This window comes from Mesoplodon densirostris, chromosome 16 (genome assembly GCF_025265405.1).
Source record: "Mesoplodon densirostris isolate mMesDen1 chromosome 16, mMesDen1 primary haplotype, whole genome shotgun sequence".
NCBI lineage: Eukaryota > Metazoa > Chordata > Mammalia > Artiodactyla > Ziphiidae > Mesoplodon > Mesoplodon densirostris.
This window is the reverse complement of record NC_082676.1, coordinates 8,085,430-8,112,896: the sequence shown is the minus strand read 5'-3', so window position 1 is coordinate 8,112,896 and position 27,467 is coordinate 8,085,430. Positions and strand designations below refer to the sequence as shown.

Here is a 27,467-nt window from a genome sequence, read left to right as displayed (position 1 = left end):
CCATTCTAACAGGTATGAGGTGATATTTCATTGTGGGTTTGATTTCCCTGATGGTTAGTGATGTGGGGCATTTTTTCGTATACCTGTTGGCTATTTGCGTGGTGTGACCATCTTTTCGTAGGTGACGGCCCACTAGTGTATGTGACCACTTTATATATGACAGTACCTCAGAATTCTTGTAAAGGACTAGTAAAAAGTGAATCATGCCTTCTTTCGTCACATTCCCTGAGTGTACCCTGAGAGCCTGGCGTGGTTCCAAGCACTATGTATGTAGCAATAAATAAAACATACATGTGTTCTGTTGTTATGAAACTTACTCTCTAGAGGAGAGGGGATACAGACTATAACAAACATTAAGAAAAAGTACAACAGATGTTAGAATGTGTAAGTGCCACAGTGAAGAATAAAGGTGTTCGATAGAAAGTGTCAAAGGAGGGGTGCAGTTTTAAATAGAGTGAGCAGGACCGGGTTTGCTAGGTCAGTGATGTATGAACAAAGACCTGAAAGAGGGGAGAGAGTGAGCCACGTAGGAATCTGGAGGAAGAGCATTCCAGCCAGAAGTAGGAGGATGGGAGAAGGTGCCTAGGGGGAAGTGTGTGTATCTGGAAAGCAGAGCATAAAGTAGAGCCAGGAGGCTGGCGAGATTGGAGCAGAAAACGTGAGGGGGAAGCGATGCATGTTAGAGGTGGAGATGCGACGGGGTCAGGCCACGTGGGGCTTGATGGACATTGTAAAGAATTTGGCTTTTAGTCTCAGTCAGACGGGAGCCACTGGGGGCTGCGTGGTTGGACGACTACACGGTTTGAAGGAACAGTCCCCAAGACCTTTCTCACTTCTGACATCAGTTGCAAGTTCAGGGGTTCCCATATCACCTAAGGTTTGGTCATTTGCTAGAATGACTCACAGAATTCACTGAAAGCTACGAAATTCATAGTTACAGTTTATTACAGAGAAGAATACAGATTAACATCAGCCAGGAGAAGAAGTGCCTGGGGTGGGGACTGGAGGAGAAGGTGACATGGAGCTTCTGTTACCCTTTCCCCGTAGGGCCAGGGCATCGTTCCTTTCCTGGTGTCCATGTGTGACAATACAGAGTGTTGCCAACCAGGGAAGCTCCCCGATCCACAGCGTTCAGAGTTTTTACTGGGGCTCCATCACATGCATGATTGATTGGTTCATTGATTGCCCACATGGATGGTCTCAGTCTCCAGGTCCACAGATACCATGTGACCCAAAGCTCATGCTAAATCATATTTGCTGCTCTTTGCCTAGAACCCCAGGCAAAGGAAAATGACCTCCCAGGAGCCCATGGCAAAGGCCAGACCTCTTTTTGGACAAGATTAAATTCTTGACTACACAGGGAGTGTTACGCAAAGAAGTGACATGGTCTGACTTCTCTTTAGACTCTCTCTGGCTAAAGCCAGTTAGAAGGGCATTGTCATGTTCAGAGTAAGGGACAAGGGTGTTTGCAATGATGATGGTAGTGGTGCGTGAACGTGGGCTTAAGTGTTTTGAAGCTAAAGCCCAAAGAACTTACTCACTGATTGGATGTGGGTTAGGGGAGAAAGAGAGGGGTTCACAATCCCCCAGGAGTGGCTGCTACTGCAGAGCTTCCTAAATCGGGGGGGCCGGGGAGCTGGGCTGACGATGATCAGACTTCAGCCTTGGACACGTTAATGTCAAGGCTCGTTCAGCGATTTCCCTGAATTGGCTTTTCATTCTGTCAGGGATTCATAAACCTACACATTATATTTGGGTTTAAAAACTGAGATTAGCACTTCATTTGCAACCCGCTCCTTGTAAACTGCTACAGCAGGAAGGATGAGGGAAAATGCGTCCTCGACAGAAGGACTTAGATCTAGCCACAGCTTAAGATGAGAAAGCATAAAAGGAAGAAAAAAAGTCATCTTTCTTTGACATTGTTTACATGTTAGGTGATTAAGAACAGATGCAAGATGCTTTTATCCTAGCCATGTTATATGGCTTTGGATAGTTAATTCTTTTCCCCATAAACCTTCAAGTCCACAGACAGAAGTGTTCGAATGTGTATCTAAAAAGTGATAATGGGGCTTCCCTGGTGGCGCAGTGGTTGAGAATCTGCCTGCTAATGCAGGGGACACGGGTTCGAGCCCTGGTCTGGGAAGATCCCACATGCCGCGGAGCAACTGGGCCCGTGCGCCACAACTACTGAGCCTGCGCGTCTGGAGCCTGTGCTCCGCAACAAGAGAGGCCACGACAGTGAGAGGCCCGCGCACCGTGATGAAGAGTGGCCCCCGCTTGCCACAACTAGAGAAAGCCCTTGCACAGAAACAAAGACCCAACACAGCCAAAAGTAAAAAAATAATAAATTAATTAAAAGAAGGCTCAACATTTTTAAAGAATGTCTCTTCTCTCCAGATTAATCTATAAGTTGAATGCAAATTTTTTTAAAAAGTGATAATGATGGTCTCTGTACACATTTAAGGGAATTGGTCTTAGGAAGCCTGATGACATTGAAGATGAAGCCACAGGAGAAAGGACAGCATGTAACAATGCACACTCGGAATTGGGACCTTTGTCTTCATCCTGATCACTTGGCTCGGAAGCTTTATTAAGGTGTTGCTAACACTCCATGACCAACACCGTGTACTTCCCATAGCTGGAGAAACAAAGCACCCGCTATTTTGCATCATAGTTTTTATTCAATGAAAGCTGATTCTTTTCTTAAAGGGAGACTTTGTCTCCCTGAATTCATAATTCCGTTCTCGAGGAAGAGGATGCTATTACTCTGTTTTCACACACCCGTGAGCCTCAGACGTGAACGTCCCCCAGCCACACACCTTCCTTTCCCATGCATCTTATTCTTGCTTCCGCACTGTTGTCCCGGGATGCGATCACCCACATTTCCTTCTGGGCAAAGATGTGGCCCTTGTGAAGTTTTCCCCGAGAACCCCATCCTCATTGGCTTTGACATTGTAAAGAGTTCAAATAACAACAACAAATCCTAATTAAATGTTTACTTGATGTCAGATCCTTTGCTAAATATAAAACACGATTTCCCACCACCTTCTGAGGTTTGGGTGAGTTTATGATTCACATTTGAAATATGAGGCTGCTGAAATTTCAGGAGGTCAAGGAACATGCGCAAGGTCCTGATTCCAGCATCCGAGGGAGCTGGGATGGAAATGTATCGTCTCCCACACCACCCAGAGCAGGACTCTGCAAACTGCACCTGTATTTCCCCAAAATGTGAGATGATTTTAGGTGATACAGACATAGTGTTAAATGAATGTGACTCTTACAGTGATGAAGTTATTTTCTTTTCAATTACCTTTTTTGATCTTTTTGATTAAATTATACAGAAACATTTCAGTGGGCATGCTGGCATGTCCTAAACACTGGAATCGTCTAACACTTTCTAATTTACCTGTGTTACTGAGAAGTAAGCAAACTTCCAGCTTGTATCTTTGACAAGAGGACCTAGACAGAGTTTAATGACTTACTAACTCTATTTTCATTGTATTTATGTACATGTCTGCTTTCAATTTATGGCAGAGCATACTGGCTTATGATATGGATTTGATGATTCCATTTACAACACATTTGTTTAAGAGGGGAAAAAAAGCAAGTTGATTAAAAATATTAAATAGGTGACACAAAGTTTTGACAAACAAATGAAAGTTGTGTGTGAATGACTGATGTTCACAGAGCTGTCCCCTGCTCAGAAGCCTGGGTGGCACATCCAGTGGGGTCTCATGTTGATTCCATATCTCGCTCTACTGGTTGCAGCAAAGCCCAGGCAAACAGCCTCACCTGACAGCCCAGATTGGCCTGATCTTCAGCCAGTACGTACACACACACACACACACACACACACGGCACTAGCAAAGTCAACTGCCATCTCTTCTCAAGTTGAGATCAACCAGGCAGCAATGCCAGTAATTGGAACACGCAGGACAAAGCAGACCCACTAGTGCAGGGTGCACTCTTTACCCCAACCTGAGCACAGTCTGCAGTGAGGCAGCCGCCCCTGAGCCCAGAAGCTGCCTGTGTGCAGCCTCTTTTCCATTTAAGCGTAAGTCAGGTGCTCCGTCATCCCCTTCATTTGGATCTATTTCAGTGATTCTTAGCTGGGGGCATTTTGCCACCCAAGAAACAGTTATCAATGTCACAACTAGGGGACGCCACTGGCGTCCAGTGGGTAGAAACCAGAGATGCTGCTAAACATCCTACAATGTGCAGGGCGGTCCCCACGACAAAGGATGATCTGGCCATCCAGGTATTGCTGATATTAGTTGTGCCAATGGAGAGAGAACCCCTGTTCAGATTACACGCTCCTAACAGACTTCTCTCCTCTCCAGATTTTTCTTCAAGATGGAGCTACTAGATCCCATGTGGTTAAGCCTCTTGTTTACTTCATTTGTGTTTCTGTGTGTGTGCTTTCTTGGGCATCGCTGCGGCCACAGGTGGGGAGGGGTTCTACTCCGTTTCCTCACCTGACTTTCACAGACAGAAGAGTATCAGCATTCTGCAGGGTTTTGCTCCTAGTTTTGTATCCCTCTCTGCAAGGTGCTTCTGACCTGTTTCTCCCAGGTTTTTGGCTGACTGATTTTCTTTTTTGCTGTCTAGTGCAAACCCACCTCTCTTCCCAAGTATACCTTTCCTTTCTTGATTGTTCCTCTGACCTGTAATGGCTCACTCTACCATTATATTATCTTTGAACCCATTCTCATATGTAGATCTTGTCTAACCAAACAAATTGTAAACTCCTCAAAGGCAAAGCCTGTGCCTTTACCTTTGTTTACATCCATTGCAGCCGCTCTTATGATTTGCCTAATGTTAGTGTGACAAGTACCGCATTCTTTCAGTTATAATATATAATCGTCAAAGTGAAAAATCAATACTGATCTAATAACCCCTATGACAGGGATGGAGAGAAGAAAAGATTATCTTAAATATACACATTGAGGGTAAGATACATTCTGCTTTTAGCAATGTTTAAATATCCTAAAGACACACACATACACATGTACACACACACATGCACAAAATACATCTTGAAAGTGAGGAACTGTTGAGTCGATTGGCTTTCTAACTTCATAAGTTTGCTTATTAATACTGTCCCCCGTGAGGTCATTTATTTTGGTCTTCATAATTTCAATTCCGTTAGTATTTTTCTAATAAACTATGTTGGTGTGGAATGTCATCGTCAAGGGGAAGGAACAAAGATTAGAAAGTCGGGCGCTCAGTGCCAGTGCAAGCTGTTGCATCCAGGTGGTGACTTGGAGATAGCGAAGAGCATTGTTTCAGAGCCCTTGTGGGTCACGGCATGCGGGCTGCCCCTCCCCCCGCCCTCTCTCCGACGTGTCATCTCGTCTCTTGACTACGTCCCACCTCAAGGCATTCTGTGTGCAGTTGTTTCTGTCGCACTGTTCTTCCTGCTTTCTCATCTAAACCACTTCCCTCCCCACGGTGGCTCAGTGACCCCTCAGTTTAAATAAAACTTGCTCAAGGAAGCCTGGGTCAAGTTCTCAGTCACTCCTTTTCCTAGCCCTGTCTGCTGTTTCCTAATCTATTCTACAGTTATTTATTGGACACTAAATATAGGCCAAGTCCTGTGCTGGGCCCTGGTGGAAAAGCTGTGAATAAATTAGAAAACAGTCTCTGTCCACGTGGAGCTTACATTCCAGTGAAATAATGGAAGTGCACATTATTTGAAGATGTGCTTTGTGCATTCTGAGTATCATATTTAATACTTTTAATAAATCTAGATGACAGTTATTATCATTATATTTATTTTACAGATGGATATGCAGGCTTAGGGAAGTTAACTAACGTGTACCAGGCACAAAGCTGGTAAGGGGCAATCCCAGACAGGCGGTCTGGAGCCCAAGGCTGTACCTTTACCAAGCCTTTTATTCCATGCTACCTTGATACATGCTTACTGTGTGCATGAATGAATGAATTTCCCAATACTTTCTGAGCTCTTGGTTTTCTTATGGCTTCTTAACTAATTGCATAATCCATGGTTTGGAGTGACGGGCATATCGTTTAGGCAAAGTAGTTACTGAGAAATTCAAAGCTATATGTGCATCTATATGGCCACAAAGTTCTAATATCTGAATCCTTATCTTCACAAAGGACATAGGAAAGGCCCAACTTAAACTCATTATTTTTCTTCCTCTGGGTTTCCATCCACTGGTCCTGTTAGCATAAGGCCATCAGGAAAGAGGCTTGGGGCATTTGGGATGGCTTCGGATGCTAGAAGTGTCCAAGGTCAAAGTCAGTGGGTAAAGAGAAAGAAAGGAATCGGGACCATTAAAAGTCAAGACTTCAAGGGAACTCACTGGCAGTTTGGTGGTTAGGACTCAGTGCTTTCACTGCCGTGGGCCCGGGTTCAGCCCCTGGTTGGGGAACTAAGATCCTGTAAGCTGCATGGTGTGGCCAAAAAGAAAAACGTCAAGACTGTGTATTTGCAAGTCTGTGATAGATGAACCCATTCGAACGTCTTTGCTCTGTGTTGTGTTTTCTCCAGACATGTGAAGCAGACGTAGCCATATTAGGTTATGTAAGATCATTACCCCTTTGATGTGCTTTTCTTTTGACTTCCTTTCCTTTCCTTTCCTTTTTTCTTTTTTTCCCTATTTTCTTCTTACTTGCCTTGGGAAGTTGGCCCATTATATTATTTTGCCAAAGACCTCTAATAACATTTTAAATGGCTTGTAAAGCTGTTTATGAAACAGCACCGGGGACTTCCCTGCTGGCGTGGTGGTTAAGAATCCACCTGCCAATGCAGGGGACAAGGGTTCGAGCCCTGGTCCGGGAGGATCCAACATGCCGCAGAACAACTAAGCCTGTGCACCACAACTACTGAGCCCGTGAGCCACAGCTACTGAAGCCTGCACACCTAGAGCCTATGCTCCGCAACAAGAGAAGCCACCGCAATGAGAAGCCCGCGCACCGCAATGAAGAGTAGCCCCCGCTCGACACAACTAGAGAAAGCCCGCGCGCAGCAATGAAGACCCAACGCAGCCAAAAATAAATAACTAAATAAATTTATAGAAACAGCACCAGACAAGTCTGTTGGGCTGAGGGGCATGGATGAAATAAAAGAACTTGTGGGTAGAGGTTAGAAGAGACTGTATGGAAGAGCATCTGAGGTCAATTTTTGTACATTATCCACACTTTCTGGGTCACTGCTGTCCCACTGAAGGGCATATACCTTTGAACAGTATGGATGAAAGTCCCAACAATTAGGCAAACCAAAGGCCTAATTCCTGTTCTGTTTAGAGCTCTTTAGTGCATGTTTGTGCCTTTAATGCAAACTGGTGGCCTCTTGGCCAGATCTAGTCCTTAGAGGCATTTTGGCTCCCACAGCTTAAACAAAAAAAACCAAAGGAAAGGGCCTCCCTGGTGGCGCAAGTGGTTAAGAGTCCGCCTGCCGATGCAGGGGATACGGGTTCGTGCCCCGGTCTGGGAGGATCCCATATGCCGCGGAGCGGCTGGGCCCGTGAGCCATGGCCGCTGGGCCTGCGCATCCGGAGCCTGTGCTCCGCAACGGGAGAGGCCACAACAGTGAGAGGCCCACATACCGCAAAAAGAAAAAAAAAAAAAAAAAACCAAAGGAAAAAGTTGCCAACATTAAAAATTCAGGTTATTTCATATAAAAATCAAAATTTGATTTCTCTTAGACAAACAGAAGTGTGGCTACATTGGGCTCGTATCTCCCCATTTAAATGTGACCAGGGCTGACTGGTGGCTGGTGTCCATTAGCTACGCTCCCTCTGTGTGGCTGTGTGTTGTAGGGGTCTGAGCATCTTTATCCATTCACATTCTTTGTCTGAACCCTGATGGAATTTGAGGTTGTGACTCCTGGTTCTTTTTGTAAGTGGTAAGTGTGTATGTGTGAGTGTGTGTATGTGTAAGTGTGTGTATGTGTGTGAGTGTCTGTGTCTTTCAGATCCTTAGGTGGAGGCAGGGGAAGTCTGTGTACTTTCAAGAAGAATACTTGACACTCTGTTTTGATTTAGTTTGTTTCTGATCACAGTAATTATTTAGAGAGTCAAATGTCATTAAAGGATGGTTGTGGCTCCGTTATGTTAACCAAAAGCAGACACTGGATAAAAGAGTGATTTTCAAAGAGTAGGTTTCACCAGTTAGTGAGTCATAATGTAAATTAAGCACTTCACCACTTGTATTAAAAAATATAACAGAAAATATTATCATATTATAAATTGATGATAGGTAAATAGCTAAATAATAACTAGGTGATAGATAAATAGATCAACAGATGTACTAGGTCACAATCTAAGCTATATTTATTACTGTGGGTTGCCGTTACAAAAACCTTAAAAGCCACTAGATTGTCAAGTTTTAGAAACACAGCTGCAGGGTTTGCTATGAATCAATTATCCTACAAATGTTTCCCAGTAACAGGTGCCTTCATCCTGTCTGGAACCAAGGTTGGCATCTAAGTAAGTAAAAATGACCTCTGCCCTAGAGGAAACAGAAGACCACTTCTTCCTCTTAAACAGCTGATTGAGGTTACCCTCCTCTTAACAAATTATATTTCCGTATTTGATGGAAAAAAAAGAGGTGTGAAAAAATTAAAACCTTGTGGAATTAGGTGCCAAGTAGCAGAGTCAAATTTGTATGGTGGATCAGATAAAGAGGGGATAGCAGTGAGGACTGAAGTATTTTAGGAAGTCTTCAGGAAGGAAATGGGACTTGAGTAAATATGCTTTGAATTTTAGTTTTAGTTCTTCCTTGGATTAGGATGACTTAATAATTAAAATCACATGATCAACCTCATAAGCTAGTTCTTTATATTAGCTGGTTGAAAGAGCCTTCTAGTTTTTCTCTTTCTTCTTACATGGTCCATATTAGTGAAATTCAAGCGAGGCAGGTTTTGACCAATTAACATATGCTATGCTATGCTATATGTGCTGAAAATTGCCATATGGCCGTGGTATTGAGCCAACTGTGGAAAATAAGGATAAGTCTTCCTTTTTGCACTAACTGCATAGACTGGAATAGATAAAATATTTAACAGGTTTGGGTTGAAAATGTGCTTGGTTTCCATGCTGTGTTAAAAAGTTCTTTAGATGTGAGCCTCTAGATGTGAGCAAAACTCAGGCATTAAGGCCAGTATTCAGTTTTTCAGCAAGAGATTCTGAGGTGAAAGGAGTGGAATTGTATTTTAGAATAATTAAGTAATTATTAATAGTTACAAATAATGTAAAAATTAAATATTCTTTAAAACAAAAACAACCTCTTAGTTTATCTTTGATATATGTATGTATCAAAATCAGAACTTTAAAAAATATCCTTTTAAAAATTATCCTTGATAATAGGATTTTGTCCAAGTCTTTAAAAATATTTAGAGTAATTAAATATATTTATTGATTATATATAACACACTATACATATATATATACACATATATGTATGTATGTGTGTCTGTGTGTGTATATACAGTAGTTAAAACACAATTATTTGGTTCTTGCCTAATTATGTGTACTATCTTCCGTTATTAATATAATTCATTTTTTTAACAGTCTGAGGTAGAAATGATCCTCTTCTTTATCCTTAACATTAATGTTGAAACCCCTCTAGCTTTCCTTGAGTAACTTCTCTTATGTTCCACACATTAATTCAGCAAAGTTAGGTTCATTTAAAAAAAAAACCTCTTAGCTGTGTTTGGTTCATCTCATGGAGTGAACACCTAGAGTAAAATCTGATCTGTGATTTGGGAAAGCATAGTTGCCTTTGGGAATGAAGTCATTCTTCAAGCCATTGTCTGTAAGGAAGCTTAGGACAGAATCTGAGAGTCATAGAATCCTTCTTTTACCTCTGAGCTACATGGCGCCATTTCTGATGAGTTTCTGATTCGTGGACTGGGATGGGAAGGCCGTAGCACAGGTGTCCTCTTCGAGAGTCTTACAGGAAGTAGAGGGATTATACTAAGAATCCAGAAACAGCTTGTTAACCTTCTATGACAAAACCTTCAGGACAAAAAACATTGGGCACCGTGTTGGCTTAGAGTGATTGGTTCCCTGTCCTTATTAATATCAATTCATCGAACACTTTGATTCTAGTTAACTCTGTTTAGCACATATGAACAAGAATCCTAATCTCATACAAAATAAATGAGCCTTGTATCAGACTATTCTAGGCTTTAGGTGCATTGAACTTGTAGGAGCTCGTTTTCAGAAGCTCTCTGTCTTTGTTTTCACAGGATGTGTGAGACTGGTGAAGGGCTGTTTATCTTTCAAACGCGAGATGGGGAGGCCATCTACCAGAAAGTCCACTCTGCTGCCTTGGCCATAGCCGAGCAGCACGAGCGCTTGCTACAGAGCGTGAAAAATTCAATGGTACGTGTGGAATTTCTTGCTTATGACCCAGTGTACGCCACTGTAGAATTCAGTCTTGGAATCTTTGTGCTGAAAATATGGTCAGTATATTTTTGGGCAGAAAATTTACTCCTGTACTCAGCAATGTAGTTCTTGGATTACATGCCATCCTTGGAAAGCTCCAAAAGGCCACCTGGTAACACAGTAACTATACACCGCCTCATCATCTGCTTACCCAGTTTGTACCTCAGTTATTACCTGTGTGTTTAATCAGTGTGGGCTCCTACAACAAAATACCATAGACTGAGTGAGTTATAAAAAACAAATTTATTTATTTCTCACTGGGAGGTTGGGAAGTCCAAGATCAAGGTGCTGGCGGATTCTGGTGGGACCTGCTTCCCGGTTCATGGATGGCTGTCTTTTCACTGTGTCTCATATGGCAGAAAGGGTGAGAGATCTCTGTGGGGTCTCTTTTGTAAGAGCACTAATGCCATTCATGAGGGCTCTGCCCTCATGACCTAAGCATCTCCCATAGGCCCTACCTTCTAATGCCATCACTTTGGGGGTTAAGATTTGAGCATATGAATTTGGGGGTGGGGGACACAATATTTAGTCCATTGCAGTGTGTGTGTATGTACATTAAAATCAATTTGGATATGTATGGACATCTATAGACACAGCTATGTGGGTTATCTATCTACAGATATATATAATATTCTTAACTGTAGCAGAAGTTGTCATTTCAAATGTCAGCAGAGGTCAGAGAGAAAATGAAGGTGAGAGAAGAGGGCTGAGAGGAAACTGGGGTGAAATATCAAAAGCTCAAGACCAGCCAACTGTCAACATGAGATCGTGGTTTCCGTGTAGGAGAGTTCTTGATTTTTTCCAGATAAGTCAAGAATTTGACTGTTTATAGTCTTCCTGTTTGTAACTGTTGGAAATTAATTCCAGCTGAAACCAACAACAAAAACCAGTAATGCTTTGTGGGACAAAGGAAACCTACCTGTAAGACTTCATCCTGCCCACAGCCATGCATTTGCCATCTCTAGTGGATAAACCTTCATAGTCATCAATGTATAAAAACACTGCAAACACAAATACACATGAGCGTATGTAAAGGCTCTCTCAAAACCCCTCCTCTTTTCATTGCTTAGTGCCAGGGACTGTGCATTGTACAGACAATTATGATTCATGAGTTTCTTCTTTAAGAACAGTAAATTTACAAAATCCGAAATGAATGTACAACAGTTAAATAATGCAAATCATGCAGTGTGGCTGCAAATACATGCATAGAGATTCACATCTGGAAAGAAATCTTCAAAACCAAAAGGAACTGGGTTGGCATGGTAAGGTTAGGGCCGTTTGAAAAGTTATGATTTAACCATGTGGGGTGGTTGGATTTAAAGATGGGAAAAACATGTAGTATGATCTATCCCAAAGCATCCTCAGATTATTCCCGAACGACTTGTGCATGCAGCGCTCTGGGATTTTAGAGCAGGGATCGGCAAAACTTTAGTAAAGGGCGAGATAGTAATATTTTAGGCTTTGTGGTCAAAGATGGTTTCTGCTGCAACTGTTTAACTTTGCCATTGTAAAGCAAAAGCGAGCAAAAGCAGAGGAGGAGGGAGGGAGGAGAATTCAAGTTGTTTTGAATTTACAGGGCAATGTCATTGCATTAAAGTTGTGAGCTCCACAAGATGCCTTTAAAGGTCTGAAGAAGTTTTTTTAAGGTTACCTTTTTGTAAAGCCATCGAATAGCATACATTGTTATCTACTTGAAAAGCAGGTTCTGCACGCACATGTTTTTCCATTTACAGCCTCCTCATTACTTCCACTAAAAATTAATCAGGAGTATGAGTAATTCGTTCAGATCATCCTTTTGCAGATTTAACTGGAATATAATGTTGTTTGCTCTTAATTTGCTGTATGCTTAACAAGCTCTATAAAATGAATGATTTTAAAAGTAAACACATCCTGTTTTAGATGGAAATGAGTAAGCTTCAAAACGGGATCTGAATCTCAAGGAAGTTAAACTGGGGATTGTGAAATGCTTAAAAATCAACATCCTTCAATCCATCTCTGATTAGGGGAGAAAAGAGATACTGTACTAAAATGAAACAAATGAAGGTGATACTAAAGCCCCTAAGTTAGAGTTTTGCATTTTCTGGTCCCTGGGAGTGGATCCACATGGATTGGCTCTATTCTTGACTAGGAATTGCCTTTATGCCACTACTGGCTTGCTTCTCTGAGATGGTCAAGGTCATGAATGGAGAAAGATGGTGAAGCTGACCTCATTATTAGGAAACCCTAACCCACTGTTAGCTGCCACTAACTCCCAAGACAGAATGCTTAACTGTGGAATGCATGACAGTTTGAAGTTGCAGCCTTGAGTGAAGGGGTTTGGATCAGACTTAAGACCTTGAATCCCAGAAGTCAGAAAGAGGAGACTTGTGGGTTAGATAGTAATAATAACTTTTATTTTATTATCATCATCATTGTCGTCATTATTGCAATAGGCTGAACAATAGCTCCCCCAAATCTTTCCTACCTTAATCCCTGGAACCTGTGAACATTACCTTATATGGCAAAAGGGACTTTGCAGATGTGATTAAGTTAAAGCTCTTGAGATGGGGAGATTGTCCTGGATTATCCAGGTGGGCCCGGTGTCATCACAAGGTCCTTGTAAGAAGGAAGCCGGGGGAGTGAGAGCCAGACAGAAGGTGATGTGGCGATGGAAGCAGAGGGACAGACAGATTTTTGAAGGGTCTGTGCTGATGGTTTGAAGGTAGAAAGAGATGTGACCCAAAGGATATAGGTGTCCTCTAGAAACTGGAAAAAGCAAGGAAATGGATTCTCCCCTGGAACCTCCAAAAGGAACCAGCCCAGCTGACACCTTGACTTTAGCACAGTGAATCTGATTTCAGACTTCTGGCCTCCAGAGCCATAAGGGGATAAATTTGTGTGGTTGTACACCACCAGTGTTGTGGGAATTTGTTACAACAGCTATAGGTGACGAATACAATAATAATACCAAAGATAATAAAAATGTATCGTGTCTCTACTCTGTAGTAGACAATATTTTAAGGACTTTGTGTGTACTTTCTAACCCTCCCAATGACCCTTGGATGGAGGGCCAGCTTGGAAGTAGTGGGGCTCCAATTTGGAGCAGGTGTGCTGGGATAACCCCACTTTATACTTTATCTCGGAATCAAGCCCCTAGACACTTTTTCTTTGCCCTGCATGAGATCAGGTCACTGCTATTCTAAAAATTCCAAATTAATGGCTGACATTTAAAAGTTAAGAGGTTTCACATAAAACTCAGATTTCTGTAATATCTTAAAAAGTGAAAAGGCCACACTGATCTCACAGCCCAATGTGGCAACCATCGGATATGCCTGGTGGTGCCTTCCCTCTTTAGGTAGAATGGGGATGGATCTTCAGTTCTCCGCAGCCCCTACCACTCTCCATTGTCTCTCAGCAAGTGGTCCTTCCCTGGGCATTTGCTAGCCATGCTGTGGCCAATTGATGTCCTGCCTATGTTACTACATGTATAAGTTTTCTGTTGCTGTGTAACAAAGTGCCACAAACTGTGCACCCTAAAACAACACACGTAAGTTATCTCATAGTTGCCGTGGGTCAAGAATGTTGGCATGGCTTACCTGGGCCACAGCTTCAGATTCTCACAAGGCTGAGATACTCTAGTCTCATCTTAAGGTTAGACTGGGGAACGACCCACTCACAAGCTCACAGTGGCTGTTACTGGAAGTTAGTTCCTTGGGGCTGCAGGATCAAGGGCCTCAGTTTCTTGTTGGCTAGTGGATGGAGACCATCCTTAGCTCCCAGGGACCACCCTCAGCTTCTTGTCATGTGGGCTTCCCAACATAGCCACTTGCTTCATCAAAGCCAGCAAGACTCTTCTTGCAAAATGGGGGCCACAGGGCTTCCCTGGTGGCGCAGTGGTTGAGAGTCCGCCTGCCGATGCAGGGGATACGGGTTCGTGCCCCGGTCCGGGAAGATCCCACATGCCGCAGAGCGGCTGGGCCCGTGAGCCATGGCTGCTGAGCCTGCGCGTCCGGAGCCTGTGCTCTGCAATGGGAGAGGCCATAGCAGTGAGAGGCCCGCGTACAGCAAAAAAAAAAAAAAAAAAAAAAAAAATGGGGGCCACAATCCTATGTATCCTAACCATGGTCGTGATATCCCATCATCCCGTCATAGGCTATTGGTTGGAAGCAAGTCATAAGTCCTTCCCACGGTCACGAGAGGGAGGGGACCACACAAGGGTGTGTGTGCACTTAGAGGAGGAGATCAGGGGGCCACCTTAGTGTCTGTCCCCATACCATGCAAACTTCTGGAATAATGTTTATTTAGTGCTTTGATTTTACCTTTTAAGTATGTTTCCTGCTTTATGATGTGTTGCTAATAATGCCATTTATTTGTGAAGCATCTGCTAAATGCCAGGCTCTTTGGCAACGACAACCATACCACTTATCAAGCCAGGCACTTTACTCGCTTTTTCTCTAATCACCACGATATCTCTGTGAAGTAGACTTATTCATTCGTTCTCATTTATTAGTTCATTCAAATATGTTTATTGCGGACATAATATGCTGTTATGTGCTGTAGGATATAACGGTAATTGACAGGTAAAGCCCATGATCCCATGGGTCTTATAATTCAAGGGAGTATTATTCATGACGCTTGACCTGGAAGGAATCACTCTCCAGACCTTATAGACGAGAAAACAGATGCTCACAGTGGTTAAGTCACTTGCCCACAGCCATAGAGCTCATTACTGTTGGAGCCAGAAATGCAGGATCCTTTTATTTGGTTCCTAAACCTCTACCTCTGGCCACAATGCCTTACTCCCCAGAAAGGTTTTAAAGCCCTTCTGTTTCTCTTATATCCGCACTGAGAACTGTCTTAGCATTTTCAAATTACCCTGAATATCAGAGTACCTTTCAGAAATACACATCAACTCAGAGTATGTGTTTAAAAATTACTGTTATAAGAAATCTCGTTTCTTTTGGTACTTTTGGGACCAGGTAGCAATCATGTTTCTCATAATTCTTGCCCCACCTCCTCTCTTTTTAAATTCAGTGAATTATGATTCATTCTAAATAGGGTGTAGAAGAGGGTGGGCGGGCCTGGGGTATTAGGGGAAGGACTAACTGTTGAATGAGATGGAGCCGCAGGAACTCGTTTGCTCACGAGCTGCCAGCTGCCTTGCTGGAGCAGCTACAGGGAAACTCTGCCGGGGCAGTTTGGGACTCCCCCGAGCAGCCAGCTATTTTTGCCACCTTGGAGATCAGTGTCTATAACAGAGTCTAATTTTGGAACAAGGAGTGGCAGTGTGGAGATGTTCCTCATTCCACGACCGGGCCTGTCATTTTCAGAATTTCCTTCAAGGCGAGAGTGACAAGGTGGAGAATGGTGGCAATTTAGCAGCTCCCTTGGGGGCTGCAGGGCCGGGCTGCACTGGGGGTGACATTCAGGCCCCAGGGTGACGTCTCCCCCATCCTCTGCAGTCCTGACCGTGCTCCCACGTTTGAGAGTTTAATCTGAGGTCTTTCTGTGTCCCCTCTTTTTTGTTGTTGTTTAATTGATTTACTTCCAGACTTGGTTTTGCAAATAAATTTTTTTAATGAATTTGTAGAATTCAAGTGGAACTCTTCTACAGTTTTGCAAACCAAAGTAATTTATATTCAACCTAATTAAAAAAATGATAGTCTAAGGCTTCCCTGGTGGCGCAGTGGTTGAGAGTCCACCTGCCGATGCAGGGGACACGGGTTCGTGTCCAGGTCCGGGAAGATCCCACATGCCGCAGAGCGGCTGGGCCCGTGAGCCATGGCCGCTGAGCCTGCGCGTCCAGAGCCTGTGCTCCGCAACGGGAGAGGCCACAGCAGTGAGAGGCCCGCGTACCGAAAAGAAAAAAAAAATGATAGTCTACACTTTTTTTTTTTCATGTAGAGGGCATCGAAGAAAGCATAGAATCAATTTCACTACTACTCACACTGAAAAAGACCCACACCTGCTGGGATTTTATGTGTAGAAACAGTGTTCTCACAACTCTGTCCGCACTCATCCACCCACAAAAAATCAGTTTTTACCTCTTCTTCTGTTTATGAGCTCTAGTTAATTGCGTTAACTTACAGATTTTTTTTTTTTTTAGTGTACTACTTAAAGCAGTTATCAACTTTTTTTCACTCCTGAATATCCACTCCCTTTTCATAGCCTGGTATATTAATTATAATTCAAAAATCTTTTACTGAACATCTATCTCCTGCTTGCAAAGTAGGTCTTTGCAAAGATGTAAAAAAATTTTTTTTTGCATCTTTAAAGGAGCTTGAAATTTAGACAAGAAGTTATGATTTAAACCCTTCAAAACATGCAACAGTATAATCCTGTGATTCAATTTGCTCTGGTGCCCTTTAGAGGGCAATTTGTCCCTGTTGATCAAAATTCAATTCACATGTCTCTTTATTCAGCAATAGTACATCTAGGAATTTACTCTAAAAATGTACTACCAGAAGCAAAGATGATGTGGACACAAATGGCGAGAGTTATTCCTTTTTGCTTACATTCTGCTGTTTTACAAACATTTGCTAAGCCCTGCTGTCCGCAGGGTGCTGGGGAAGTGATTGAAGAAGATGAAGTTCCCGTTCTTGGGGAGCTTGTGTGTAATAGAGACATCACCCAAAGGGGATAATTAGATAAGTTATGGCACATGATGTAACAGGAATTAAGTGAGGCAGCTAAGTAGGGTCACACTTGGTACTATCGAACTTGTGTGAAGCACATGGATGAGGAAGAGGCAGGACAGTAGGTGGAGTCCGACACAGTCACACCCACAGTCGCAGTCATACTCACACGTGCTTTGTCAGCACAGAGAGTGAACTTCCGGCGGGATACAAATGTACTGGGTAATGTTGGTTACCTTTGGGGAGCAGGACTGGGGTTTGAGGCTCTGAGAAGGGGCTTTTATACTTCTCTGTCTTTCTCTTCCATTAATTTTTCTTTCTTTCTTTTTTTTTTTTTTTTTTGCGGTACACGGGTCTCCCACTGTTGTGGCCTCTCCCTTTGCGGAGCACAGGCTCCAGACACGCAGGCTCAGCGGCCATGGCTCATGGGCCCAGCCACTCCGCGGCATGTGGGATCCTCCCAGACCGGGGCACGAACCTGCGTCCCCTGCATCGGCAGGCAGACTCTCAACCACTGCGCCATGGGGGAAGCCCTCCATTAATTTTTTAAAAACCGTAGCTACATAATAATATTTACGGGAACAGAAATAGTTGAACTTCTGGCATATGGCAAACTGAATGGATATACTGGTGAGAAAGAGGAAGGATTCTCCCACTTGAATGCATAAAAATGCAGGATAAGAAAGAACGAGTTTTAAAAGCTTGGTAGGGAAGTTTGCAGGTGCTAGAAATGGGGTCTCCATCAAGGGATGAGATCATCTTTTTGGAGAAGTTCGTGCCTGAGCTGAGTTTTCAGATGAACCAGAGTCAGCTGTGCATTACTGTGACTGCTGCTGCTGGAGGTGATAACGAATCTGACATTCATTGAGAACTTACTGTGTGCCAGGCACTCTTCCGAGCACTAGACTTGAATTAACATTTCATCTTCAACGTGACTCCATCAACCTGGGCACTGTCATCCCATTTTTATAGTTAAGGAGTTTGAAGTGTGGACCCACAGCTAGAAGTGATGGAGCCAAGATTTAAATCCAGGTGTTGCTGGCTCCAGTGTCCACACTTTAGCCACCGTGCTCTACTTACTCAGCTAAAATAAAATTAACGGAATTATAGGTCACAAAGCACTCTTCACAAATTCATGAGAAAGTAAAAGAGGCTAAGTGTTATTAACCTACATTAAATAATAGACAAGACGGGCTAAACTGTTTCTTTAGACAGGATAGATGCAGATGCAACTCAGGCTTCTTCCTTAAACTTGCTGTGACTTTTGTTCCTATATATTTGGGGGAAGATGTCATCTTCTGAGTCTCTTAAAACAACCTAATAAGTTGCAAGGTGCAGTGGTACGTTTTAATGGTCCTTTCACCTGGTTATTAAATGCTGCCCGACTTCATACAATACCTCTCCAAGCCGGAAGCTCCTGTAGCCTTTCCGTGTTCACTATGTAGCTGCTGGCTGTGCCTCTGTGGGAAAAGGAGATAAATTAAATGTCGCTCGCAGGTTGTAGCTTTGTTTACAAACTCTAAAACTAACATTAATGTTTAAAATGGGGGCTCCATAAGTAGGCAGTAAATTGAAAGTGTGATGATGGCAAGACAGCAGGTCATGACGTGAACCTGTTATTCACATGAGAGCAGGGGGTGCATCTGGTCAACCGGATGGGCAGTGCTGAGGAAGATGGTTTTCCCAATGTCAATCATGGCAGAGGACAGAGAGGGGAACGGTGATGGGGATTGAGCGATGAATGGAATCAGTTCAACACCATTTTAAATCTAATATTTTGAGAAGTTAGGGAATAAGTGATTTATCCATTTCCACCAAGAGTTGGCAAGCATTTTCTGAAAAGGGCCAGATGGTAAATATTTTAGGCTCCTGGGGCCAGGTATGGTTGCTGCTCTGCCTGCCCTGACCCCCACTCTACACCCTGGGTTTTAGGCATTAGACACAAATGCACTTACTTAAACTAATCTCTTCCCTCCAAGCCACGTGGATTCACTTCTTCTCCTAGGAGTTTGCCAAAGGAAAAAGCAATAACCTCAAATACCTAGCAGTAAAATCAGAGGCCACTTATGATTTTAACCAGAATCAGTCACTTTTTTTTTTTTTTTTTTTCCTTTTGCGGTATGCGGGCCTCTCACTGTTGTGGCCTCCCCCGTCGCGGAGCACAGGCTCCGGACGCGCAGGCTCCGGACGCGCAGGCTCAGCGGCCATGGCTCACGGGCCCAGCCGCTCCGCGGCATATGGGATCCTCCCAGACCGGGGCACGAACCCGTATCCCCTGCATCGGCAGGCGGACTCTCAACCACTTGCGCCACCAGGGAGGCCCAGAATCAGTCACTTTTAGAGACACCATAGACATCCTTCAGTAGAGGTTCCTGCTGTTGGTTGCACCAGCAGACACATACTTTGCCTTGTATGGCTGTTTTTTCTTATGATATTAAAGCATTGGGCATGACCAGAATCGGACCACCAGAGCGCAGCATGGAGAGGGCATTCGGAGGAGGTGCCAGGATGAGAGGTTGTCACCAACTATGGAAGTTTCAACATTTTGGGGGAGATTCAGTCAGTTGCTTCTGCAGAACTGGAAATGGACCACTTTATAGGTTCCTGCTCAAACAGTCATTGACCTGTCCAAGCATGAAATACAAATCCTCCTCCAATATGTAAGTAGCAAGAGGGAGGGGTAAAGTTATCTACTGGCTTGCCTTCAGGCAGCAAGAAAACTTAGGTAGATGTCTCAAAGGGCCAGAGCAGGGAAAAGGAGCTAGGATTGTCAAAGATTGCAGGGCAGGTGTCATGAGCTGGCCCTTGCAGACCAGTTTTTGTTTGGTCGACAAGGTATTGGTACAGATGATATTTTTTAAAGATTAAATTAGTTCCCAATGTTTAAAATGGAAGGTTTCACATAAAATAATAGTTCTGTCTTTTGAAAAAAATGAGAATATCTGGTAACACGGTGACTGCCTGAGTCAAAATTGAATAGCAACTACCATTTTGAGATGCTGACTGCTCCTCAGTTTTTTTATAATTCTTGTCATTTCTTGTTATCTCAATAACCAGAAGGTTTTATTCATATCTGATACCTGCATGACCCATTTAGATATTCAAGTTTGCAGCCCCTGGTTTAGGAGAACCACACACACCTCTTGTCCTTTAAATTTTTGCCAAGACATTTGTTTCCCTGATAATCTCTTTTTGTGGAAGATTATGGCCATTTCTCTGGCTCTTACTGGGGAAGATGTCAGGGTAGATACGCATCTCGTAGTTTATGATGGAAAATGCAAACACGTTATAGGTATGCGTGTCACAGTATGATCTGTTACAGAAGAGTAAACTAGGCTTTTGTATTTTTCAGATCAATAAGGCAAAAATTACCTGATGAGCTTTTAAAGGCTCTGTTATGTATAATCAGAAGGGTGACCGTAGGAATTTTTTCCCAAGCTGGGACGCTTTTGAGAGCCAAGTCTGATCCTATTAAGAGCAGGATGGGCCATGTAATTTGTAGCCCTGGTTCAAAAATGAAAATGCAGGGTCCCTTGTTCAAAAATTATTAAGATTTTCAAGTTGGCGATAGCAGAGCATCTAATCAAGCATGGGGCCCTTCTCAGCATGGAGCCCTGTGTAACTGCACAGTTATAGCCCCTGAAGCTGGCCTTGGTCAAGAGTTATGCCTAGGTAACATATGTAAACAGGATGCAACCAGGATACCTACCCTTAGCCAGTGGTTCTCAGTGGGGAGTGATACTGCATCCCAGGAGACATTTGGCAATAGCTGAAGTCTCTTTTGGCTGTCAGCACTGGACAGGGGGCTGGAGGTGGGATGCTACTGGCACCTAGTGCACAGAGGTCAGGGGTGCTGCTAAACATGCTATAATGCACAGGATCATATAGTCCACAGCAAAGAACAACCTGACTAAAATGTCAGTTGCGAGAGGTTGAGAAACCAGCTCTGAAGATAGGACAGGTTTTGCTTGAAGTTTGGGCAAGAATTTGATGGGTCATTGTGTCCAGGATTGAATGTCACTCCTGAGCTATGCAACTTGGCCTCCTTTTGCCCTGTTTACTTCATATGTCATATGCGGGCAGCAACAGTAGTGCTTAGGACTCGCAGTGTTGTGTGGTTCACATGAGCTAGAGCGTGGGAGGCACCTAGGAGAGGCATAGTAAGATGCAGCCATTCCAGTGATTCCCCTTGTACTCACACAAACTGGCGTGGGATGGGCCAGGAGAAGGAGACTCACCATGCAGCAGCGGAGATACACACGGGTGGCATCAGGAATTTGCGTGATGAGGCTGAGCGCTGTCGTTTGTTGCTTCCGTAAGACACGGCTGGTGTTTGTGTAAGCATGGCAGCATCAGACTGAGGTAAGGCTTCTGCCTTCTGCTTGGCTTCAGCAGGGCTGAGCACTCAGCATGAGCTTGTAAATATGCACGGGGTTCGCTACAGCCACTTTGCAATGCAAGGGCAGCAAAACAAAGCACAGCACCTGGGTGCGGTCCAGGCCTTCCTGCTCACCAGCCCACCACTCCACTCAATGAACTTGCTCAAAGTGAGCACTAGACACTCGTTCCCTCACTGGTCCCAGTTCCGACGTGCACGTGGCATCTTGTCACGAAAGCACCTGCTTCTATTGAGTGTGAGCTGTTGAGTTTAGAGGTTCACTCTGAACACGAGGGAAATCTGCCTTTGCATCAACTTTCAAAGCTGGCCTCTGAGTAAGTGGCTGCTCCCCTCAGGGCTTTGGGCCTCTGGAGGGGAGGGGACTAGGCCCCACATGTCTGCAGTCATCCCAGGGCCTGGCCCAGGGTTTACTGAAGTTTTGTTGAATGAGCAAAATAGGGGTTGAATAGACAATTTTATGAGCATAGAGAAAAAGGAAAATGAAGCCGGAATCCCAAATCCCATTCCCTCCCGGTGCCAAGACAAGGCGCAGGTTCCAAGCAAGTCTGCTCTGAGAGGCTGGGGAAAATAGTCCCAGAGGTTATTAATTTCGGTGTACAGGTGGGGAGAGGGTTTCCTCGGTAAGGAGTTGTAAAAAGTTACCAGAAGCAAAGGGAAGGATGATTCTATTTTATGCATATGGCTGAGAATTCAAATGGCCCCAAGTAAATTGATGCAAATCACTTTCATTCCCCATGCAAGTAACCATTTGAGCACATCTGGTGCTCAGCAAGATGCTGTATTTGGAAATTTGGCCCCAAATGGTTGATTCCACTAACAGTCTGCTTTATCAAAGCGGCAGGCGACAGTGGAGGCATTGTTTCAGCCAGAGTTCTGCTCACCAAGCAGTGTCTGCTGCATTTTTTCCCTTAGCAAACTTTCTCTCCTGCTCACTTTTTCTTTTCTGTCTCTCTCTCTCTCTCTCTCTCTCTCTCTCTCTCTCTCTCTCTCTCTGTGTGTGTTTGTAACATTCAAAAGTAAGCCTCTGCTCGCTCTATTTCCTTGACAGTTCAATAATATTCTGTGATATCTCGGTAACACTTTGATGATAGGAATACCCATCACTTCTGCTCCAAATGTCAGAACAAGGGAAAGGAGCTGGAGAAAGTGAAGACAGCTCTTTGGGTGGTTCCTGCCAAACATCTGTCATTCGGCAGCCCAGAAGCGCGGGTTTCATGAGAAAGCCGAGGGTGGCCACCTGTTTGGCAGATGGTTGATTTTCACTTGAGCAAAGGCCCCTGGGACAGTGAGGGCTCCACGGGCTGGGAGAATCACTGGGAGATTCTGCTCCTCGAGATTCTGTGGGTGTTCCCATCTCCTTGCACCTCCTTCGACTGCCATTTCTCTAAGCTTTGAAAATTTTATTTCTAAAATTTATTTACAAAATTCGGATGCCTTTTATCACTATGAACAGAACATGAGCCCATCCTTTAAGGTCTTCATGACATCTTCTGTGCTTTCTTGAGACCTACACAGGATTCTGATATGAACTTTAGCTCTGCAGTAGGAGGCCAGGTCTTACATCCTGGCTGGGCATCTTTACCAGCTCAGTGTCCTTGGGCAGGTCACTTCCCCACCTGTAGTATTTGTTCCCCTTCCTGTGAAAGAGGGAGTTGTATTAGGTACATACCTTGCTGGGTGGTGTAATGCCTGTGGTTTCCTGACATCGTGTCTGGCACCTACTAAATCCAAGTCCACCTGCGTTGTTGATGTTGACTTGGGAGTTAGAGAGGATAAGATGGCAAGGGGATGGAAGATGAGGGAGTTTTCTCATCCACTTATGGATTCATCTCTTCCGTCAAGTCAGCCAGTGTGTCCATCAGTGACTCAGTTATTCAGCCACTTTTTATTAAGTACCATCATACGAATCACACCAGACACTAGGTATATGAGCATAGATGTGGAATCTTCTCCACCACAGGAAGGAGAGCTCTGCTTACAAGAGAGTCTGCTCTGTTTTGTAGAGGACGGGACACCATTGTGCAGGCAGACGGTGATGTAACCTAAGCTGGGCTTTAAACTAGCTCTCTGGCCATTTACTATAAAATCCTGGAGGAAACAGAGGTTCTGTGTTTTATTTAAGTTTCCAGCCCCCAGCAGAATGCATGCCTTGTAAATGATGCCCCGAGTATATAAATGCGTGGAATGAGGGAGTGAATGAGCCAAAGAACGCCAAGTGCAGAATTCACTGAAAGGGGTGAGGGGGAGGCAGGGACAGCGTGAACGGAAAACTGAGTTCGGAGGCTTCGTCTAATTGAGGGATAATTAAAGTTGGAATGAGCAGCTCCATCTGGCTCGACGCTGAGTGTCTGCATGCTTTATTTTGTTTCATTTTCACAACTATCCTTGGAGATCGGGATTGGTTTTTTGAATCCTATTTAATTTATTTTTACACAAACACATGTATGGAAATTTTAACTAACTGCAAAAATATAACCGTATAGAAGATGATTTGTGCTCTATTTTTTCCCTTTTATTATTGGTTTGCATGCCTCTTTCCCCTCTTTAGCAACTCCTAAAACTTATATGAACTATGAACTGTGCACTTATCTTTCCATGTTTTCCTCTGTACCCATATAATCCTACACAGAAATCGACATCTACATACACAGAGAGGTGGATAGACACACACATAGATACCTACACAAGATATGAGTATTTGGGGGTCATTGTTGATTTTACAAAATCGTGATCATATTACACGTTTGAAGAAACTACCCCCTGGTATTCTCATTCAACAGTAAATATCTCATGGGAGTAGTTTAAAGTCATATAGCCTAGGTCTGATTCAGGGGTTGGCAAACTATGGCTGACGAGCAAAATCTAACCTGTGCTTGTTTTTGTAAGTACAGTTTTATTAGAACACCTCTACACCCAATCCATTTTTACATTGTTATGGCTGCTTTCACATGGAAATAAAAGAGGAGGTTCATTGGTACCATAGAGACTGGATGGCCTGCAAAGCCAAAGACATTTAATATTTGGCGCTTGACAGAAAAGTTTGCCAAGTTGGTCTCATTCATTCTTTGTAATGGTATGCATTTTACTGGCAATATTAGGTCCATTTCACGGAGGGAGAAATTGAGGCTCCGTGGCTTACAGTCAGTAAGTGCAGAGCCAGGGCAGGAACGTAAAGGCCAGGGTGTGAGTCAGTGGGAGCTGAAAGGAAGGAGGAAATATGGGAGGCTTTGGAGGTAGAAGAGAGAGAATGTCTAGGGCCTGAGTGTGTGTCTGTGGTCCGGGCGGTGATGAGGTGAGGGAGCAGAAAAGGTGGACTCTGGGACGGTGGTTCCCCACCTTCTGCGGGCATCAGAGTCACCTGGAAGGCTCACTAAGCCATAGGTGGATGGGCTCCACCTCCAGGGTTTCGGCAGGTGTGGGTGAGGCATTGGAATTTTTTTTTTTTTTTTTTGCGGTATGCGGGCCTCTCACTGTTGTGGCATCTCCCGTTGTGGAGCACAGGCTCCGGACACGCAGGCTCAGCAGCCATGGCTCACGGGGCCCAGCCGCTCCGCGGCATGTGGGATCTTCCCGGACCGGGGCACGAACCTGTGTCCCCTGCATCGGCAGGCGGGCTCTCAACCACTGTGCCACCAGGGAAGCCCCAGAGGCATTGGAATTTGAATGTCTAATAAGTTCTCAGGTGATGCTGATGCTGGTCCAGGGACCACACTTTGAGAACTATGGCTCTAAAGCGACTCTGAGATTCCAGCTCCTTGGTCCCTGGAAGAAATGGCACTGGAGCTAGAGAGAGCACAGCATGGGACCGCGTGCTTTGATGCCCTTTATACATACAAAAATCCGCAGTAAGACTTAGCACCGATCATTCAGTGAACATACACTGTGCTGAGAACAGAGGTGTCAATGCAGCTATAATTCCCTCCTGGTCTAATTATATCGGACCTTAACCAGTCTTTACATGCATCTCAGCAGGATACGTTCACGGTGTTTCATGTGTTTACGGAAGCAAGAACATGTGGTTAAGCTCTCTCACTGGAGAAAGCTGGATCCTTTTAAGAAATCACTCCTCTAACTGAAGTGGGAGCACACCTGTCCAGTAGGTGGAGGAAAGGTGGGCGCAAGAGCCGCTCTCCAGACCTCTGTTCAGACAGGACGATATAGCTCCTGTCATCAACCCACAATGATGACAAAACTTGTTCAACAGCATTTGCCTCTCGCCACTTAGCGAAGCAATTAGCATTTTAAGCGGTTTGTATTGATTAAATGAACGTGCTTCATCAAGCAGAAAGAACCCTAAAGAATGCAGCAAAGTTATCTCAATGAATTACTCCCAGCACCAAACCGTACAAGTTTGCTAGAACTTTACAAGGGTGTTTGATAAACCTCAGAAATATAGATTTACCTCAAACTGGGTAAACAGATCACATACTACACAAACACATGCTTGATGTTTATGTCTTTTTTAAAAAAGTATTGTCTAAGACTATTCTCTTTTAAGAGAGGCATTTGGTCTGGAATTTGTAGGAATAAACCTAACATTTTAAAGATTCTGTCCAAAACACGTTTACTATTCATGAGATCGTTGGAGTAATTCTCTCTGGTTAGAAATTTGAAATTAAGGTTAAGCTCCTTTGAGACCTGTTTTCTACTCTCCTTTGAAATTCCCCCGTTTTCATTTTCTAGTAAGTGGCATCTGGAGAGGATCAAGGGGCTTAGGGCTGGGACTGGGGAGGGCCTATAAGACAGTGTGTGGAGTGGGAAGATGTTTCCTCTCTACAAGCCTGTTCTTGGAGGAGCGGGGCCACTTACACATATTGCTCAGTGCCGTATGCGTAGTTTCAGAGTTCTTTAAACTAGTGCGTGGAATGGTATGCAAATTGAGGAAAAGAGCTATGATTTCTTTGAAGATTTCAATAGAAGGCTTTTGGATTAAAATATTTGATTCACACATGATACAGAATTGTACAAAATGTTACACAGTGTAAAGTAAGTCTCTTTCCCACGCTTAGTCATCTCAGGTCCCCAGTTTACTTCCTCGGAAGCAAACCCACGACCAGCTTCTTTTGCATCCTACCGGAACGTCATATCCCTTAATAGATATAAAGGTATCTATGTGTGAATAAGTACATTCATTGTCTGAGTATCTACTTTGTGTCAGACCCTGTTCTAGGAAGCAGGAGTACAGCAGAGAACAAGAAACAGTCCTTGGGTTCAAAGAGTGTACTCATTGTTATGGAGAATGAGACAGTCATCGATAGATAATAAACATAAAACTGTATCAGGAGTTGGTGAATGCTGTGAAGGAGACGGCATTGTAAAGGAGAGAGAATGAAGGAGGTTTGTTGCTCTGATAAGGTGATACTCTGGCAGAGAGAGGGGGGAAGGGAGGAGTGGAAATTTCTAAGGGCCAGTTTTTTGTTTTTTGTTTTTACATATATGTATATCTATTCTTTTTCAAATTCTTTTCCCATTTAGGTTATTACGGAGTATTGAGGAGAGTTCCCTGTGCTCTACAGTAGGTCCTAGTTGGTTATCTATTTTAAACATAGCAGCATATAACATGTCAATCCCAAACTCCCAATCTGTCCCTCCCCCCATTCTTCCCCCCGGCACCAGGTAACCATAAGTTCATTCTCTAAGTCTGTGAGTCTGTTTCTGTTTTGTAAATAAGTTCATTTGTATCATTTTTCTTTTACATTCCACATATAAGCGATATCATATGATAGTAGTCTTTCTCTGTGTTACTTACTTCACTCAGTATGACAATCTCCAGGTCCATCCATGCTGCTGCAAACGGCATTTTTGCATTCTTTTCAATGGCTGAGTAATATTCCTTTGTACATATGTACCACATCTGTTCCAGGCAGAGGGAACAGTAAGTGCACAGGCCCCGAGGCAGCTCTGTGCTTTGCACGTTCAAGTACAAAGCTGTGACTCTGAAGCAGATGAAATGAGAAGAGGCGTAGGAGGTGTTGTCTAGAAATAAGTAGGAGCCACGTCCTATATGACCTTTCATTCGTGGTCAAGAGTTTGGATTTT

General features: G+C 43.8%; 1 protein-coding gene across 1 annotated transcript in view; it reads left to right on the top strand.

The window, feature by feature from the left end:
* The window catches only part of DOK5 (docking protein 5), a 141,182-nt gene that overhangs the window by 95,896 nt on the left and 17,819 nt on the right, over positions 1-27,467 (top strand). The window contains exon 6 of the mRNA XM_060077857.1: positions 10,217-10,352. Within this exon, the coding sequence (XP_059933840.1) occupies positions 10,217-10,352 (136 nt within the window). The remainder of the gene's footprint in view (positions 1-10,216; positions 10,353-27,467) is intronic.